Genomic DNA, 16,240 nt, shown 5'->3' on the forward strand with positions numbered 1-16,240 from the left:
GGGAGGGGGAAAAGAGTATAAGAGAGGGGGGAGGAATCAGTGCTGATTCGTTTGAAATGTAAATATATAAAATATCTAAAAAAGTGAAACTAAAAAATGTACAATCTCCCTTCAGAAACCTCGTTCAGATCCTGAACTGACTGTCTGCCTGAGTGCTCAGGAAATAAAGCTTTTGTCTCTGAAGTGAGTTTCCTTCTCCCTGACCTCAACCCAACATGTACAATAGGAGCAGTTCCTTGTGAACACATGGTCAATGTGTGACTGTGTGAGTGGCCTGCTAATGGAGAGTTAATATAGTCAGGGAGTGGGAGATGCCATCAAGATGCATATAGACTATGGAGTGGCAGGAGTAGTTAGAAAGCAGAGGCCAGAGAGGCAAAAGAAGAAGAACCATTTCTCCACAGAAACACAGGGGATTCGAAAAATAACTAGAAGGTGGGACTGTGAGTGTAGGGGCTACAGAGAAAAGAATAAAAGTGGATAGGCATATTAAGGCATGAAATATTATTATGGACTCAAGGATTTTAAGCCATTAACTCCCCTAACAGTACTATAGCTTTGACATTAGAGTTAACTATAGCTAGCATTTCCATTTGGCCAGTGTTAGGGTTAACTATAATTAAGTACTGATTCTTTCCAATCCTTACTCAATTTGGATATTTCCAGTGACAATTTCCAAAGAGAAGCTAATTGAATGCTGCTTTAAAATTGCTTTAAAGGTCTGTGCATGATCTGTGCCTTAAGGTTTCGTTTCTAAAGGGGCCATCTTCAGGCTGACTGGAACTACAACGCCCTCTCAGGAGCAGCTGCTCAGCAAGGATGACTAACCTTCACACCCGTATTAAATACTGAAGCAGGGTCTAGCTGTCAGTGTTTCTCTTGTCCTTTTGATGAACTGGTAGAGCCAGTTGGGATGTGCTAGGGTTGGCAAAGTGGACTTTGGAGGTGCAGTTTCCTGTCAAGCTCTCCCTACTTTGCAAGTTGTTTTCCAGAGCCTCATGAGGTGGTTGAATGCTCATGAAGTATTAGCACAGTGTCTGGTATATGGTACACTCAATAATTATTTATTTAATACATTTTGATTGAAGTGTATGTGTTCGTGTGTGTGTGTGTGTGTGTGTGTGTGTCTGTGTGTATGTTTGCCTGCAAGTTTATAGTTGCCTGTTCAGATGTTTTTCATTTTTTCTAGTTTATGCCCAGCATAATAATGTTCTTTCATTTCCTTACTTGCATTTGGCACCACAAAATAACACAACTACAAAATAGAGCTTCTTATTGAGTGGCTTGTCAGGACCCAACACTGTTGGTCTGTGGGAAATAAAGCATGCTTTCACTGATGTCTTCATCACACTGCATAAACAAGTGGTGCCCAACCTTGTCTGTGCATCTATCCTAATCACCATAGGTGATTAAAAATTCTGATGCTGGCTGTCACCACAGTGAGGATGGCTCTGTTTGGGTTAGGGCTGGGACATAGATAGTTTTCTAAAGTCTCTCCGAAGAGTGTTGTTATATTTCTAAGGTGCAGAAGTGCTGCTCTAAACACTTTTTGTTCCCCCAGAGCATCCCTTTTATCATTTAAGAATGAAGGGCCCTTCTTGGGTTATTCCCTGATTATTCCCCTGCCTCATAGGCTATAATTTCCTTGACCTGACCATTGCAATTCTATCCCTTAGTAGTTTGAACATCTGCTTTCAGTCTTGTTTTGTTCTCTGATGATTTGAGTATCTTTATGCTTGGTTTCTAGGCAGAACTTCTGAGGGATCTTAAAGTTCCCTTCCTGTGTACTTGAAGCACATATTAAAGTTGAAAACACAGTTGCTGATTAAGTACATGACTTCATCCTTACAAGGAAAATATAAGAAATTAAGTCGTCAGTTTCTTATAAACCCTGGCTGCTATTTTTATTAGGGAAATTGTCATTGAGAAACCAGAGGCTGTTTCACTGGAAAGACAAACTATAATGACTAGGGAGAGGCAGAGAGTGCTATAAATTAAGACCTCAGCCACTCACTCTACATAGCTTCTGAGTCCTTGTCCAGCCACTGCTGTCTCTTCAAGAGCCAGGTAAGTGCTTCCTCAGATACAGCAAGAGTCCTCTGCTTTGAGAATATGGCTGTTTGTTGATTTGAAATAAATATGTTTTGTTGTGCATAGACTTTTCTTGAGGTGATTTTATTTATTTCAGGATCCAAATGGCCATGGCAATGTATCTTGTTTGGTAATGAGTTAAATCCTTTTATTTCTGAGTAAGGACTCCCATAAAGAACCACTGTGGAGCGTCTAACAGCAGATGGAGCATGGTGAACTTCATAGCAGGAATGAGGCCTAAAGTGTGAGGGCTGTTGGGATCTTATCTTGTTTTTGTGCATTTTACCTTATTTTGTTTTTCAAAAAGGGGACCTTTATGAAATAAATGCTGAAGAAAACATAATGCATATTCATATTCTACTTGCTTATTTTGTTGATATTAACAACTCTTTGAAAATTACTTTTTATGATTTAGTAACAGTAAGATTAGCTCACTAAATAAATCCAAAACAAATTTTTAAAAAGTACAAGAAAGGAAACCCTTAACCCAATAACCTATGAGTAGGGATATTCCACTGCCCTTTAGTAAACTTTTTGTGGGGTTAGAAATTAGGGACTAGGGATGCAATATGTTTTCCTGTTCTGGACTATATTTGGATCTGTTGAGAGATGAAGTGTATCAGACAAGTATACTGCTGTTGTCATTGTAATGAATCTGGATTGGTGAATACTTCTTGAGTGTGAGGCCAGTGGGGACTCCCATGCTTTCAGAACCTGCCTTCTTACAGGCTGGGCAGCTGGATAAGCCACACTTGCAGGTCAAAGGGTGGGCCCTCAATGGAGCTGAGGGAAGCAGATTTTGACTACAAATAAACAAGAGGGGAAAACCTTTAAGGCATTAACATACCTCTATAGGAAACAGGAATTGATGACTACTGGATGAAACTAGTTTATGCTTCTTATGCTGACTGACTTATGCCTTCTATCATGGGAGCAGGGCAGGGAGTGGGCAGTAGTTCTGAGGGTCAGAAACCACAGTGTTCTGGATAAATGAAGAAAAGAATAACCAGAGCATAAAGCAGCCCAGTCCAGACGTTGTGCTGATTGTTATTGCTGTTCTAGGTTATTTGGAAACCATCATGGACTCACTAAGCACAGCAACCACACATTTCCTGTTTGATCTTTTCAAAGAACTGAATAAAACAAGTGACGGCAATGTCTTCTTTTCTCCTTTGGGCATCTCAACAGCCATTGGCATGATCCTCTTGGGGACCCAAGGAGCCACTGCCTCTGAGTTACAGAAGGTGGGGAGCTTCCTTTGTTTTCCAGGCAGAGTCTTGGTGTTAAGATTTAACCCTGTAACATTGCCTTGAAAATGTGTGCACCTTGACCTTCTGATGAAGTTAGGTAATTAACAGTTCTGTCAGGGAAGGTCTCTTCCCTCTCCAGGTCCCCTTTACTCCTTGAGATTTGGCATTCCTTTAATGGGGAGGGAGTGTGATGAATAGCCTTTTCAAAAGCCGTTATTCTCATTGTTAAAGAGAATATGAAAGCCCAAAGCTACTGTGATTAGCTATGGGATTTCTATTTGGTCTAAATTACATATCAAAGATAAAGACCTAAATAAGCCTATCACTAGGCTCCTCTGAAGAGATCAGTTGGCAACCTAGACGTTTCCCTGACTTTTGAAGGAAATGATGTTGCCTGTATACCATTGAAAGCACATGAGTATCAGCCTTCCCTTGATTATGTGAAATTTCTGTCTATTTTGACAATAATAACTATATTTTCTCTCTGCTAGGTACTTTATTCTGAACAAGGCACAGGAAGCTCCAGACTAAAGTCTGAAGAAAAAGAGGTAGGACACATGTATTAAACATCTTTTAGTGTGATTGCCTTTCAGGTGTAGGATCCATGTAGGGAAGAAGTAGGGAAATCGCGGAAGAGGCTAATGCTGCTTACGTCACACTTACTCTCAAGTAGTAGTCACTGGAGCCAAATCGTAGTTTTTAGGCATATTATTTTATTTTCTGTTGTTATAACAAAGTCCTAGAGGCTAGAAGTTTTATAAATAAGAGGTTGTTAAAAGTTCATGGTTTGGGGGTTGAAAGTTCCAGAGTGGGTAGCTTTATCTGCTTTGTAGAGTCTTCTTTGATATAAAGGAATGAACACTGGTAGCACGTAGAAGGGGCTGAGCTCAGGGCTCTTGCATTATGAAATATACTCTCAGAGAGCTAACTTCCTCTGAGAGACTCTCATTAACCTTTTCTGAGAGCAGTGCCTTAGATGACCTAATCACCAGGTCCATTAAGTGTTTCCCCACTCTTGACACCACTATACTTGGAGTAGGCTTTTGGAACATGAACTCTGATGAGAAAAACCATCTCCAATCACAGCATTTGGACTATGCACAAGCTAAATTTTCAATAAGAAGAAGAGATGATAACAGACAGCAGTCCCTGTGAATACGGACACACCCAAAGGTTATAACAGCTTTGGAGTTACAGAGAATTGGGTCAAGTTCTGGCCCAGGCTTGTCAGGACTATGACACTTTGGCAAGTAATTAACTTTCTTTAATCCTCTGAGACATTTCCAATAGAATCTTCTAGATCATGTATTTAACTCACCCAATAATGCTAATCTGAATTAATTATTGGCAAACAGAATTAATTTTTTGACCCTCCTGCTAGTATTTCCTTAAATACTATCAGCACAGGACCATTGGTCCTCTTCCAGATCTAGTGCTCTGGTTTCTCACTTGATCTTACTAAGTATAGTGTGGATAAGGCTCATTAGGTCAGGGTTAGCATCAGGAGGTAATCAGAGCAGTCAGAGGGGCACACTGGCTCCAATAGTAATCACATAAAGCTATTCTTTGAACTCTTGGCCTTGTGAGTTGTTAGTTTCACAATTGCACAACACTGGTTTGTCTGGATGGCTCAGTTTCAGTCGTGGATTTCTTGGGATTATTTAACTGAGTTAGGTCAGGTGGATGCTCTCCTACAAGATCAATGGTGACATGCAGTGGCTTCCAGAGTACTTCCTTTCCTTAGCATAGTAGTATCTGCAGGACCTTCCCGGGGATTAGACAATGCATCTTACCTTCTCCTTGGTGGAGAGCTTTAGGACTGGGTGGAGGTTGATTCAGCTTTAGGCAGGTCTAACCTGCACTCTTCGACCGTGAGCCAGCTCTGCCCCTTCCTTAGGAGATTTTGGGAGCTGAAGCTAGACAATACAATCTTCTTATTAATAGATGAAGAAATAGATGAATAAGGTCCAGTGGCAGCCCTTGGCATGTGCCACTTGATTATCTCATGAATTCAGAGTATTCTGAATCTTTCTGTTACAAAGAGATGTTAAAATCTCAAGATTACCTGGAAAGGTAGAAGGCATAATGCAATGAGTACCTCTTCCAGTGTGAGAAATAAGAGAATCACTAATCCCAGATACACTGCTCTATGTCCCTGGACATAAAGCTTCTCTCTTCAGAGTGCATGCTCCATTTTCCTGAATTAGGAATTCATTATCTCAATGTATTTTGGGATATATGTATTTTGTTACATATGACAGCTTTTGCCATCATTTTTGCAGTGTGGTTACTGTAGACCTAGTTTGCTTATTTCTACAGCAGTTTTTTATTTGTTGTGTTAATGGGCCTTTCTTCTTCCCTCCCCCTCCCTCTCCTCTTTTCTACTACATATAATATGTAAATTATCCTTTACACAAGTCTCCTGATGTGCCTGGATTGTGGGTGGTATGAGCACATGCATCTTGCTCAAATTGAGGGGCGTTAAAGGTACAAACTACTCACTGGATTTCAGGAGCTTAGTCTAAAATATTTATATAGAAATCATTAATTCTGTGCATTGCGTGTTGAAATAATCTGTGGGATTTCATATATGAGCATATAATTTATTTATCTTGTATTTATACTAAAATAAAATTCTAGACATTTTGGATAAGATAAAATATCTTTAAAGTTAATTTAATGTCTTTACTTTTACTTATTTCAAAACTGTTTTATTGAACTATAATTCATGTATTAATCCTGAAATCTACCTATTTCAGTTGTACAATTCAGTGGTTCTTAGTAAGATTACACAATTGTGTGGCCATCACAATCACATTTAGCACTGATCCCCACTTCCCCTTTCCTCCCATCCACTTATCATTTTTCCTTCATCCTAGAAGGAATTTTCCTTTCAGGGTCTAGAAAGTCACATGCTGACTCTGTCTGTTTGTCTGTATTAGTCATGATTTAAAGAAATATCCTTTCTTTCTGAGGATAAGCACATATTCCCTGACCAACATTTCCTCCTGATTTCTTTCCTTCTATCTACCCCACTATTGGTAAATAGGGGTTAGTCTTTACTGTGAGAACAAATTTCAGATGCTCCACATGAACAGGACAATGTGGAATGTGTTTTACTTTTTATGCTTGGGTCATTTCGTGCAACATAGAATTCTCTAGGTTATTTCATGCTGTATCAAAAGACAAGGGTTTTTAATGGTTAATGTTCAATTGTGTATATATGTCTGTGCATGTGTGACATTTTCTTTAGTTACTCACCTGCTTTTTTAACCTTTAAAACATAGTAACTAAGGAGTTTGTATTACATTTGAGGTTCACACCTATGTGCAAATGTTAATCAAAACTGCTAAGCTGTCTGCCAAAGAGACTCTATCAACACTTATCACTATCAATAGTGGTTATAGGTTCATTTCGTAGGTTCATTCAGCTGTCCAAAGCCTTAGTCAAGGCTTGAAATCCTATGGCTTACAGCTTTTGGGAATCTGTGTCTCTATTTTCTGTTGCTACTGGTGAGCATGTGACTTTTCTATGTCATTGGAATGGGTTTTCTTAACAGAATTTGTAATATACTTGGTCATGGTATTTTTAAATCAAATGGAGTAGTTTACTAATATTTTATGTTTTTAAAAATGTTATCATGTCAGAAGTATTTTTCTTGAACTTTTTTGGTCCTGTTTTAGTACCAAACTAACACTAGACTCATTAAATGAGTATGGGCTTAGTACATATTTAAGTATGAAATATTTTATCAAATTTTCAAATGTTTTATCATGTATACAGTATATTGATCATATTCAGCCCTTCTTTCTCCAAGTCTTCGCAGATTCCCCCACCTCCTAGTTTTTCCTTCTGCCCTCATTTCCTCTTTTTTAAATTTAAATAAGCCATGGAGTCTATTTTATTCTGTCCATGTGCTCATGAATACAGTGCCATCCATTGGCTTATCATTCACCTACCACAGACAGCAGCTTAAAGAAGGTCGACTTTGTCTCCTGAGGAATCCACTAACTGTCAATAGCTTCTGAGCTAGGAGTTGGGGCTTCTGAACCCTCTCCCAATCTCTATGTTGGAACCCCAAACCTTTTGTACGTCTCGAGCAGGCAACCACAGCTATTGTGAGTTCATGAGTACAGAGATCTCGTTATGTCCTGAAGACACTTTTGTTGTGGTCCTTCTCTGCTTCTGGCTCTTAATCTTCTCTGATGGTCCCTGGGCTCTGGAAGGTAAAAAGTGTGATAAAGAAGTCTCACTTATGGTGGAGCACTTCTCTGTATTTTGAGCAGGTTTAGAAATTGTAGATGAGTTTCTATACTTCAGAAACCTACCTAATTTATTGGGTAGTATAGCCGGGGGCTTTGCTACCAGTGCCCCAGTTCCCTAATGACTCAGAGGCTTATTCATTATGAATAAGTGCCTCGTTCCTAAGCCTCGGCTTGTTCCCCGACTAGCACGGAACTTATATAGCCCTCGTAAACTATTCTTTGTGTGCCACAGGGCTAGTCACCGCTCCTCTGTTTCATATGTCCAGCTTCCTCAGAGTCCTGGGCGAATCTCTTGCCACTGACTGTCTTTAGCAGAATTATCAGCTGTACTTCCGGCCTTTTGCTAACAGACCCTCAGCATTTTACTGACAGGGCCATGCTTCCATACAGTGCATAAGAGATTATTCCTACAGGGTAGAATTTAGATTAAAACTGCTTTGGCCTTTGCTTTTGTTTCTTTTTATGTGACTTAGGTATGCATTTACTTAGCGGATTTCTTATTAAAGAGTAGTTTTGAGTCCTTTCTTATTTTTATAAGCAGAACTTTTAACCTTATAACAGTCTGCTGTTTGAAACTGATAATCACCCACCATCTACCATATGCAATGCTTTATGTATAACCTTCGTTCTACAGTACCAAAAATACGGCTTCCCTCTTTTTAGATCATGAATTCATACTGTAGATTTCTCTTCTTAAATTTCTTTCTACCAAATTTAAAACTGTTTTATGAACTATAGTGTTTGGTATTTTCTGTATATTTACTGCCTCAAGACCGTTTTAGGTTTTATATAGTTTCTTATCATCTTTTCATTTCAACTTGAAAAGGTCCATTCAGTACTTTTTAATCAGGCCTCCTACTTTTATTTAATTAGGAAAGTCTTAATTTCCCCCTTGCTTTTGAAGGACAGTTCAATACTTTCCTTTTGAATATAGTATTCTCAGTATATTTTAAAATATTTTTCTTTTCTTTGAGTACATTTTAAATAATATACCAACCCTCTCATAATACTTCTGAGAAGTCCGTCAGTCAAATAGATGCCCCCTTCTATGTAGCGAGCTGTTTAGTTACTCTCCGTTTCTCTTTTCATGGCTGTTGACAGTGTGGTTATGAAGTGTGGTTTCATAACCTCCAGACTTTCAGGGGTCTTCGTAGCTTTATCTTAGATGGAATTCTTGGAGTTTCTGAATATCTATTGTTGTTGAGAGCCAGGCCAATCCCAGGCTCTGATGAAAAGGAATTTAGTCCTGTGTTGTTGTCTAGAGCAGACTTGGCAAGTTCTGGACTGGAGATAGGGCCAGGGCCTGGCAGGAGTTCGGTTTTCAGTTCCTGAGGACTGGCTTTCCCCCTTGAAGATGCTGGAGTAATCAGTCCCCAGGCTGTTGTGCTGGGTCTTGTGTTTCCTTTGAGTAATATCACATGATTAATTTTTTTTTGTGGCCTATGCCCCATTTTCCTATTAAAACAGTATATAGGATGCTGCGTTTCTTATATATTTGTTGGCATAAGACATGTCTTGTACAAACCCCTGACCTCAGTTTTCCTCTTCATTTTCTTATCTCCTTGCTATTTCCCATGGACTCTACCACTGAAGACTGACTGGGCCAGGTCATAGGTCTGTTTATTTTCTTAGTTTTATGTGTTATGCTGTCTATAATTTTTCCATCTGAAGCTCCCACAATGTGCGTACTTCAGTTTAATAATGCCTTGTAAGTCTTCTTGCTAACTTCTGTTTTTCCTATACTTTTCTTCCTTTTATTCTTCTATTTTGGCAATTTTGAATGCCTAGCCTTTTGGTTCACAGTGTGGTTTTTTTTTTCCCCTTAGCCAAATGTTCTAATGTGTTTGACTTTTTTAAGAATAAAGAAATAATGTTTTTGAAAATGTAACAAATGAGTACGTAGATTATATAATTCTGTCCCCTCTCCTCCGCCAACTCTTCCTGTGTACTTCCTCAACTCTTCCTCAGCTGCACGGCCTCTTATTTTCAATTGCTATCATCACGTGCACACACTCATCCATGCAGCGCTGCTCACATGTGTTTAGAGGAGATACTTCAGTATTTCATAAATGACCAGAGCGATATCTCTGGAGAGTATGGATGCTCCTCCTTTCAGAAGTCATCCTTTCCTATAATTCTTCATTGAACATTTCTTTATTGATTTCTTCCAACTTTCTGCTGCATTCTTTAGTTCCACAAGTGGCTTGGTTTTTTCTTTATCCCTTCTCTCTTTGCTAATATTATAATTTTGTCTATGCACCCTCTCCTTGGTTTTATTTAATTAGTTTGATTTAGTCACCTGTATATTTATGAGTTCTTAATTCATTGACTATTCTATGATCATTGTTTTGGAAATTTCTGTGGCAATTCATGCATCTCTTTTTTTTACGGTCAGTTTCTGGAGATTTATTTTTACTTTGATTAAATTAAATTAAATTAAATTAAAAGTTCCCACGTCTTGGCATTCCTCATTGTCTGCTATTGGTCTACAGCACTTGAAAACTGTGCCACCAAGGCTTTTCCCAGTGAGTGCAGACAGAGACTCTGGGGGATCTTTCCAAACTCTTCTAGAATTTTATATAATGGGAAAATATACACATGTTGAAATTTCTGAAAATCCATTAGACTATTTTTAACATTTCTAGAAAATAGGTGGTTCTTATATCCATGCTAGACATTTTTTATACAAAACCTCTGGCCTCAATATTATCCCATTGGGGAAAGTTCGTCTCTATTGTGATAATAACTCAAGATGATTTATCTTTCTAAACATTTTGCTTTACTTCCCTAACATGTTCAGGATATATATAGCACTCTAGAAGTTTATACTCTGTACCATTAAAAAGCTGTCATTTCTAGTGAAGAATTTTATTTCAAAAGAATACTTAGAATTTTCTGTACTGTGTCTAAGAATACTAAGTAGGCACTTTTATAACCTCGAGTCAGTGGCATCATGTCCAGGGCTCTCCATTTTGGCAGTGACTGTATGAGGTCCTTCAGTGTGGCACTGTGAGGGGGGTAAGCAGCTTGCACTCAGAGAGCTTGTAACTAATTTTTATGTTAGATTGTGGATAAACGGCAACTTTTAAAACCACCAAGGACAGTGTATTTTACCTTTAATCATTATGAAGATTTTTTGGGGGGAGGGTGTTTAGCTTTTTAGTTTTCCCAAGAGGCTAAAATACATCATTATTTTGAAGTATCAAGTGTTAATTTTGAGTTGGCAAAGGTAACTGAACTGAACCAACTGCCACTATGCTTGTTATTAAGAGCCACTCTTCCCCTCTCTTCCCCTCTCTTCCACTCCCTTTTCCCCTCCCTCGCCTCCCCTCCCTTCTCCTTCCTTCCCTCTCTCCCTTCCCCTTCCTCTCTGTCTCTCTTCATCATTCCTCCTTCATTTCCTTTCTATTTCCTTTTTCTTTTGTTTTTTAAAGACAGGGTCTTACTATATATTTCTAGTTGGCCTGAAACTTGCTATGTAGCCATGCTGATTTTCAACTGACAGAGGTCTGCCTGCTTCTGCTGGCTGAGGGCTGAGATTTAAGACATGCATCACTATAACCAGCCTGGGATATACATTTCAATAAGATTATTGAAATGCAAAAAATCTGCCAGAAAGACAAGCTGGCACTTCTTTGGTATTGTCTGCAAGAAGCTTGTGTTTGCACTGCAGCTGAAGATTTAGGACTTGCTACTCCTGCACTCTACCTGTTGGCTTTTAGTTCAGTGCAGAGCTCAGTGGACAGGCACCTTGTTTGTGTTATAACTTAAATTCAGGTGAGGCAGAGAGACCCTTAGAAGCCAAAGCACTAGGGAGACATAACTACAGATTCGGAGGAAATTCAAAAAATCATCAGATCTTACTATAAAAACCTATATTCAACAAAATTTGAAAATCTTCAGGAAATGGACAATTTCCTAGACAGATACCAGGTATCGAAGTTAAATCAGGAACAGATAAACCAGTTAAACAACCCCATAACTCCTAAGGAAATAGAAGCAGTCATTAAAGGTCTCCCAACCAAAAAGAGCCCAGGTCCAGACGGGTTTAGTGCAGAATTCTATCAAACCTTCATAGAAGACCTCATACCAATATTATCCAAACTATTCCACAAAATTGAAACAGATGGAGCCCTACCGAATTCCTTCTATGAAGCCACAATTACTCTTATACCTAAACCACACAAAGACACAACAAAGAAAGAGAACTTCAGACCAATTTCCCTTATGAATATCGACGCAAAAATACTCAATAAAATTCTGGCAAACCGAATTCAAGAGCACATCAAAACAATCATCCACCATGATCAAGTAGGCTTCATCCCAGGCATGCAGGGATGGTTTAATATACGGAAAACCATCAACGTGATCCATTATATAAACAAACTGAAAGAACAGAACCACATGATCATTTCATTAGATGCTGAGAAAGCATTTGACAAAATTCAACACCCCTTCATGATAAAAGTCCTGGAAAGAATAGGAATTCAAGGCCCATACCTAAACATAGTAAAAGCCATATACAGCAAACCAGTTGCTAACATTAAACTAAATGGAGAGAAACTTGAAGCAATCCCACTAAAATCAGGGACTAGACAAGGCTGCCCACTCTCTCCCTACTTATTCAATATAGTTCTTGAAGTTCTAGCCAGAGCAATCAGACAACAAAAGGAGATCAAAGGGATACAGATCGGAAAAGAAGAGGTCAAAATATCACTATTTGCAGATGACATGATAGTATATTTAAGTGATCCCAAAAGTTCCACCAGAGAACTACTAAAGCTGATAAACAACTTCAGCAAAGTGGCTGGGTATAAAATTAACTCAAATAAATCAGTTGCCTTCCTCTATACAAAAGAGAAACAAGCCGAGAAAGAAATTAGGGAAACGACACCCTTCATAATAGACCCAAATAATATAAAGTACCTCGGTGTGACTTTAACCAAGCAAGTAAAAGATCTGTACAATAAGAACTTCAAGACACTGAGGAAAGAAATTGAAGAAGACCTCAGAAGATGGAAAGATCTCCCATGCTCATGGATTGGCAGGATTAATATGGTAAAAATGGCCATTTTACCAAAAGCAATCTACAGATTCAATGCAATCCCCATCAAAATACCAATCCAATTCTTCAAAGAGTTAGACAGAACAATTTGCAAATTCATCTGGAATAACAAAAAACCCAGGATAGCTAAAGCTATCCTCAACAATAAAAGGACTTCAGGGGGAATCACTATCCCTGAACTCAAGCAGTATTACAGAGCAATAGTGATAAAAACTGCATGGTATTGGTACAGAGACAGACAGATAGACCAATGGAATAGAATTGAAGACCCAGAAATGAACCCACACACCTATGGTCACTTGATTTTTGACAAAGGAGCCAAAACCATCCAATGGAAAAAAGATAGCATTTTCAGCAAATGGTGCTGGTTCAACTGGAGGGCAACATGTAGAAGAATGCAGATCGATCCATCCTTATCACCCTGTACAAAGCTTAAGTCCAAGTGGATCAAGGACCTCCACATCAAACCAGACACACTCAAACTAATAGAAGAAAAACTAGGGAAGCATCTGGAACACATGGGCACTGGAAAAAATTTCCTGAACAAAACACCAATGGCTTATGCTCTAAGATCAAGAATCGACAAATGGGATCTCATAAAACTGCAAAGCTTCTGTAAGGCAAAGGACACTGTGGTTAGGACAAAACGGCAACCAACAGATTGGGAAAAGATCTTTACCAATCCTACAACAGATAGAGGCCTTATTTCCAAAATATACAAAGAACTCAAGAAGTTAGACCGCAGGGAAATAAATAACCCTATTAAAAAATGGGGTTCAGAGCTAAACAAAGAATTCACAGCTGAGGAATGCCGAATGGCTGAGAAACACCTAAAGAAATGTTCAACATCTTTAGTCATAAGGGAAATGCAAATCAAAACAACCCTGAGATTTCACCTCACACCAGTGCGATTGGCTAAGATCAAAAACTCAGGTGACAGCAGATGCTGGCGAGGATGTGGAGAAAGAGGAACACTCCTCCATTGTTGGTGGGATTGCAGACTGGTAAAACCATTCTGGAAATCAGTCTGGAGGTTCCTCAGAAAATTGGACATTGAACTGCCTGATGATCCAGCTATACCTCTCTTGGGCATATACCCAAAAGATGCCTCAACATATAAAAGAGACACGTGCTCCACTATGTTCATCGCAGCCTTATTTATAATAGCCAGAAGCTGGAAAGAACCCAGATGCCCTTCAACAGAGGAATGGATACAGAAAATGTGGTACATCTACATAATGGAATATTACTCAGCTATCAAAAACAACGAGTTTATGAAATTCGTAGGCAAATGGTTGGAACTGGAAAATATCATCCTGAGTGAGCTAACCCAATCACAGAAAGACATACATGGTATGCACTCATTGATAAGTGGCTATTAGCCCAAATGCTTGAATTACCCTAGATCCCTAGAACAAACGAAACTCAAGACGGATGATCAAAATGTGAATGCTTCACTCCTTATCTAAAAGGGGAACAAGAATACCCTTGGCAGGGAAGGGAGAGGCAAAGATTAAAACAGAGACTGAAGGAACACCCATTCAGAGCCTGCCCCACATGTGGCCCATACATATACAGCCACCCAATTAGACAAGATGGATGAAGCAAAGAAGTGCAGACCGACAGGAGCCGGATGTAGATCGCTCCTGAGAGACACAGCCAGAATACAGCAAATATAGAGGCGAATGCCAGCAGCAAACCACTGAACTGAGAATAGGTCCCCTATTGAAGGAATCAGAGAAAGAACTGGAAGAGCTTGAAGGGGCTCGAGACCCCAAAAGTACAACAATGCCAAGCAACCAGAGCTTCCAGGGACTAAGCCACTACCTAAAGACTATACACGGACTGACCCTGGACACTGACCCCATAGGTAGCAATGAATATCCTAGTAAGAGCACCAGTGGAAGGGGAAGCCCTGGGTCCTGCTAAGACTGAACCCACAGTGAACTAGTCTATGGGGGGAGGGCGGCAATGGGGGGAGGGTTGGGAGGGGAACACCCATAAGGAAGGGGAGGGGGGAGGGGGATGTTTGCCCGGAAACCGGGAAAGGGAATAACACTCGAAATGTATATAAGAAATACTCAAGTTAATAAAAAAAAAAATATGAAAAAAAAAAAAAAAAAAAGAAGCCAAAGCACTGGACAAATCTTTCCCTCTTCAGTTTCTCTTTTCCTTGGTGCGGGGTCTGTGTGTCACTGGCAGTCTCGGTGCTTTGTCGTAGGAAGGCTGAAGAGGCACCATGGTGAGTGAGTTTCACTGTTTTTCCTGTTGATTTTAGTGTATGCCACTCTACACTCCCTTAAGGATTACTGGAACCTTTGAATAAGGTAATTTTGTTAGCATGACATGTCTTTCTGGGGAGTCTTTCAGGCCTCTTCTGCCAGTTTTCGAATGTCAATCCCTTGTGTTTCTTCTAGTAATGAATTGCATATAATGGATGTTATCAGACTGTATTCAAGTCTGCTTATGTCTGAATGACTGTTTAACTTTGTATAGAATTCTTGGTTTATTTTTTTGATAGCCATTACAAGATTCTATTTTCAGAACCTACTATTGCTACTGTCAAGCTGGTTTAGTTGACAACTTTGGTAGTGTTTTAACACTTTATTTTTTTTAAAAAATTACTATAGCTTGTCTAATCATGGATTTCTTTTATTCTCTGTAACTTCGCTTGCTATAATTTCTGATTTAGAAACTCATACATTCCACAGTACATTTCAGGAGTCACTTACCTTCATCTACCATTCAGGTCCCAGCATTTGAGCTGAGGGCATTAGGCTTGTTGGTGACAAACACTTCATCTGACAAACCATCCTGCAGTAGTTTTATGTTTTTTGACATAAAATAGTTTTGTATTATAACATGGCAGAACCCTTCTATTACCCAGATTTCTTTTTTTCAAATTTTCAGAAATATTTTCTCTTATTTTTTATTGGATATTTTATTTATATTTCAAATGTTATCCCCTTTCCCATTTTCCCCTTTGCAAGCCGCTATCCCATCCCCTGCCCCCTGCTTCTATGAGGGTGCTCCTCCATTCACCCTCCAACTCCTGCCTCTCTACCTTGACATTACCCTACACTGGGGCACTGAGCCTTCACAAGAGCAAGGGCCTCTCCTCCCACTGATGCCGGACAAAGCCATTCTCTGCTACATATGCGTATGACTGGAGTCATGGGTCCCTCCATGTATACTCTTTGGTTGGTGGTTTAGTCCCTGGGAGCCTTGGAGGGTGGGGTCTGGTTAGTTGATACTGTTGTTCTTCCTATGGGTTACAAACCCCTTCAGCTCCTTCAGTCCTTTCTCTAATTCCTCCATTGGGGAGCATGTGCTCAATCCAATGGCTGGCTGAGAGCATCTGCCTCTGTATTTGTCCTGCTCTAGCAGAGCCTTTCAGGAGACAGTTGTGTCAGGCTCCTGTCAGCATGCACTTCTTGGCATCCACAATAGTGTCTGTATATGGGATAGATCCCCAGGTTGGGTAGAACTTCAAGTCTCTGAAGAAAAAAATCAAAGAAGACCTGAGAAGACTGAAAGATCACCTGTGAGCATGCATTGGCAGGATTAAA

General features: G+C 39.5%; 1 protein-coding gene across 2 annotated transcripts in view; it reads left to right on the forward strand.

Annotated features, from left to right (window-relative positions):
- Positions 1–1,924: 1,924 nt before the first annotated feature.
- Serpinb13 (serpin family B member 13) overlaps positions 1,925–16,240 on the forward strand; it is a 37,851-nt gene continuing 23,535 nt past the window's right edge. The window contains exons 1-3 of one of the 2 annotated variants that reach the window (XR_015635164.1): positions 1,925–2,067; positions 3,154–3,335; positions 3,833–3,889. Coding sequence is in view for 1 of the 2 variants with exons in the window: in NM_001107168.2 (NP_001100638.1) it covers positions 3,171–3,335; positions 3,833–3,889 (222 nt within the window). In the remaining variant the exon portion in view is untranslated. The remainder of the gene's footprint in view (positions 2,068–3,153; positions 3,336–3,832; positions 3,890–16,240) is intronic. The other variant, NM_001107168.2, reaches the window with a different exon arrangement.

This window comes from Rattus norvegicus, chromosome 13, assembly GCF_021556685.1.
Source record: "Rattus norvegicus strain SHRSP/BbbUtx chromosome 13, alternate assembly SHRSP_T2T, whole genome shotgun sequence".
Taxonomy (NCBI): domain Eukaryota; kingdom Metazoa; phylum Chordata; class Mammalia; order Rodentia; family Muridae; genus Rattus; species Rattus norvegicus.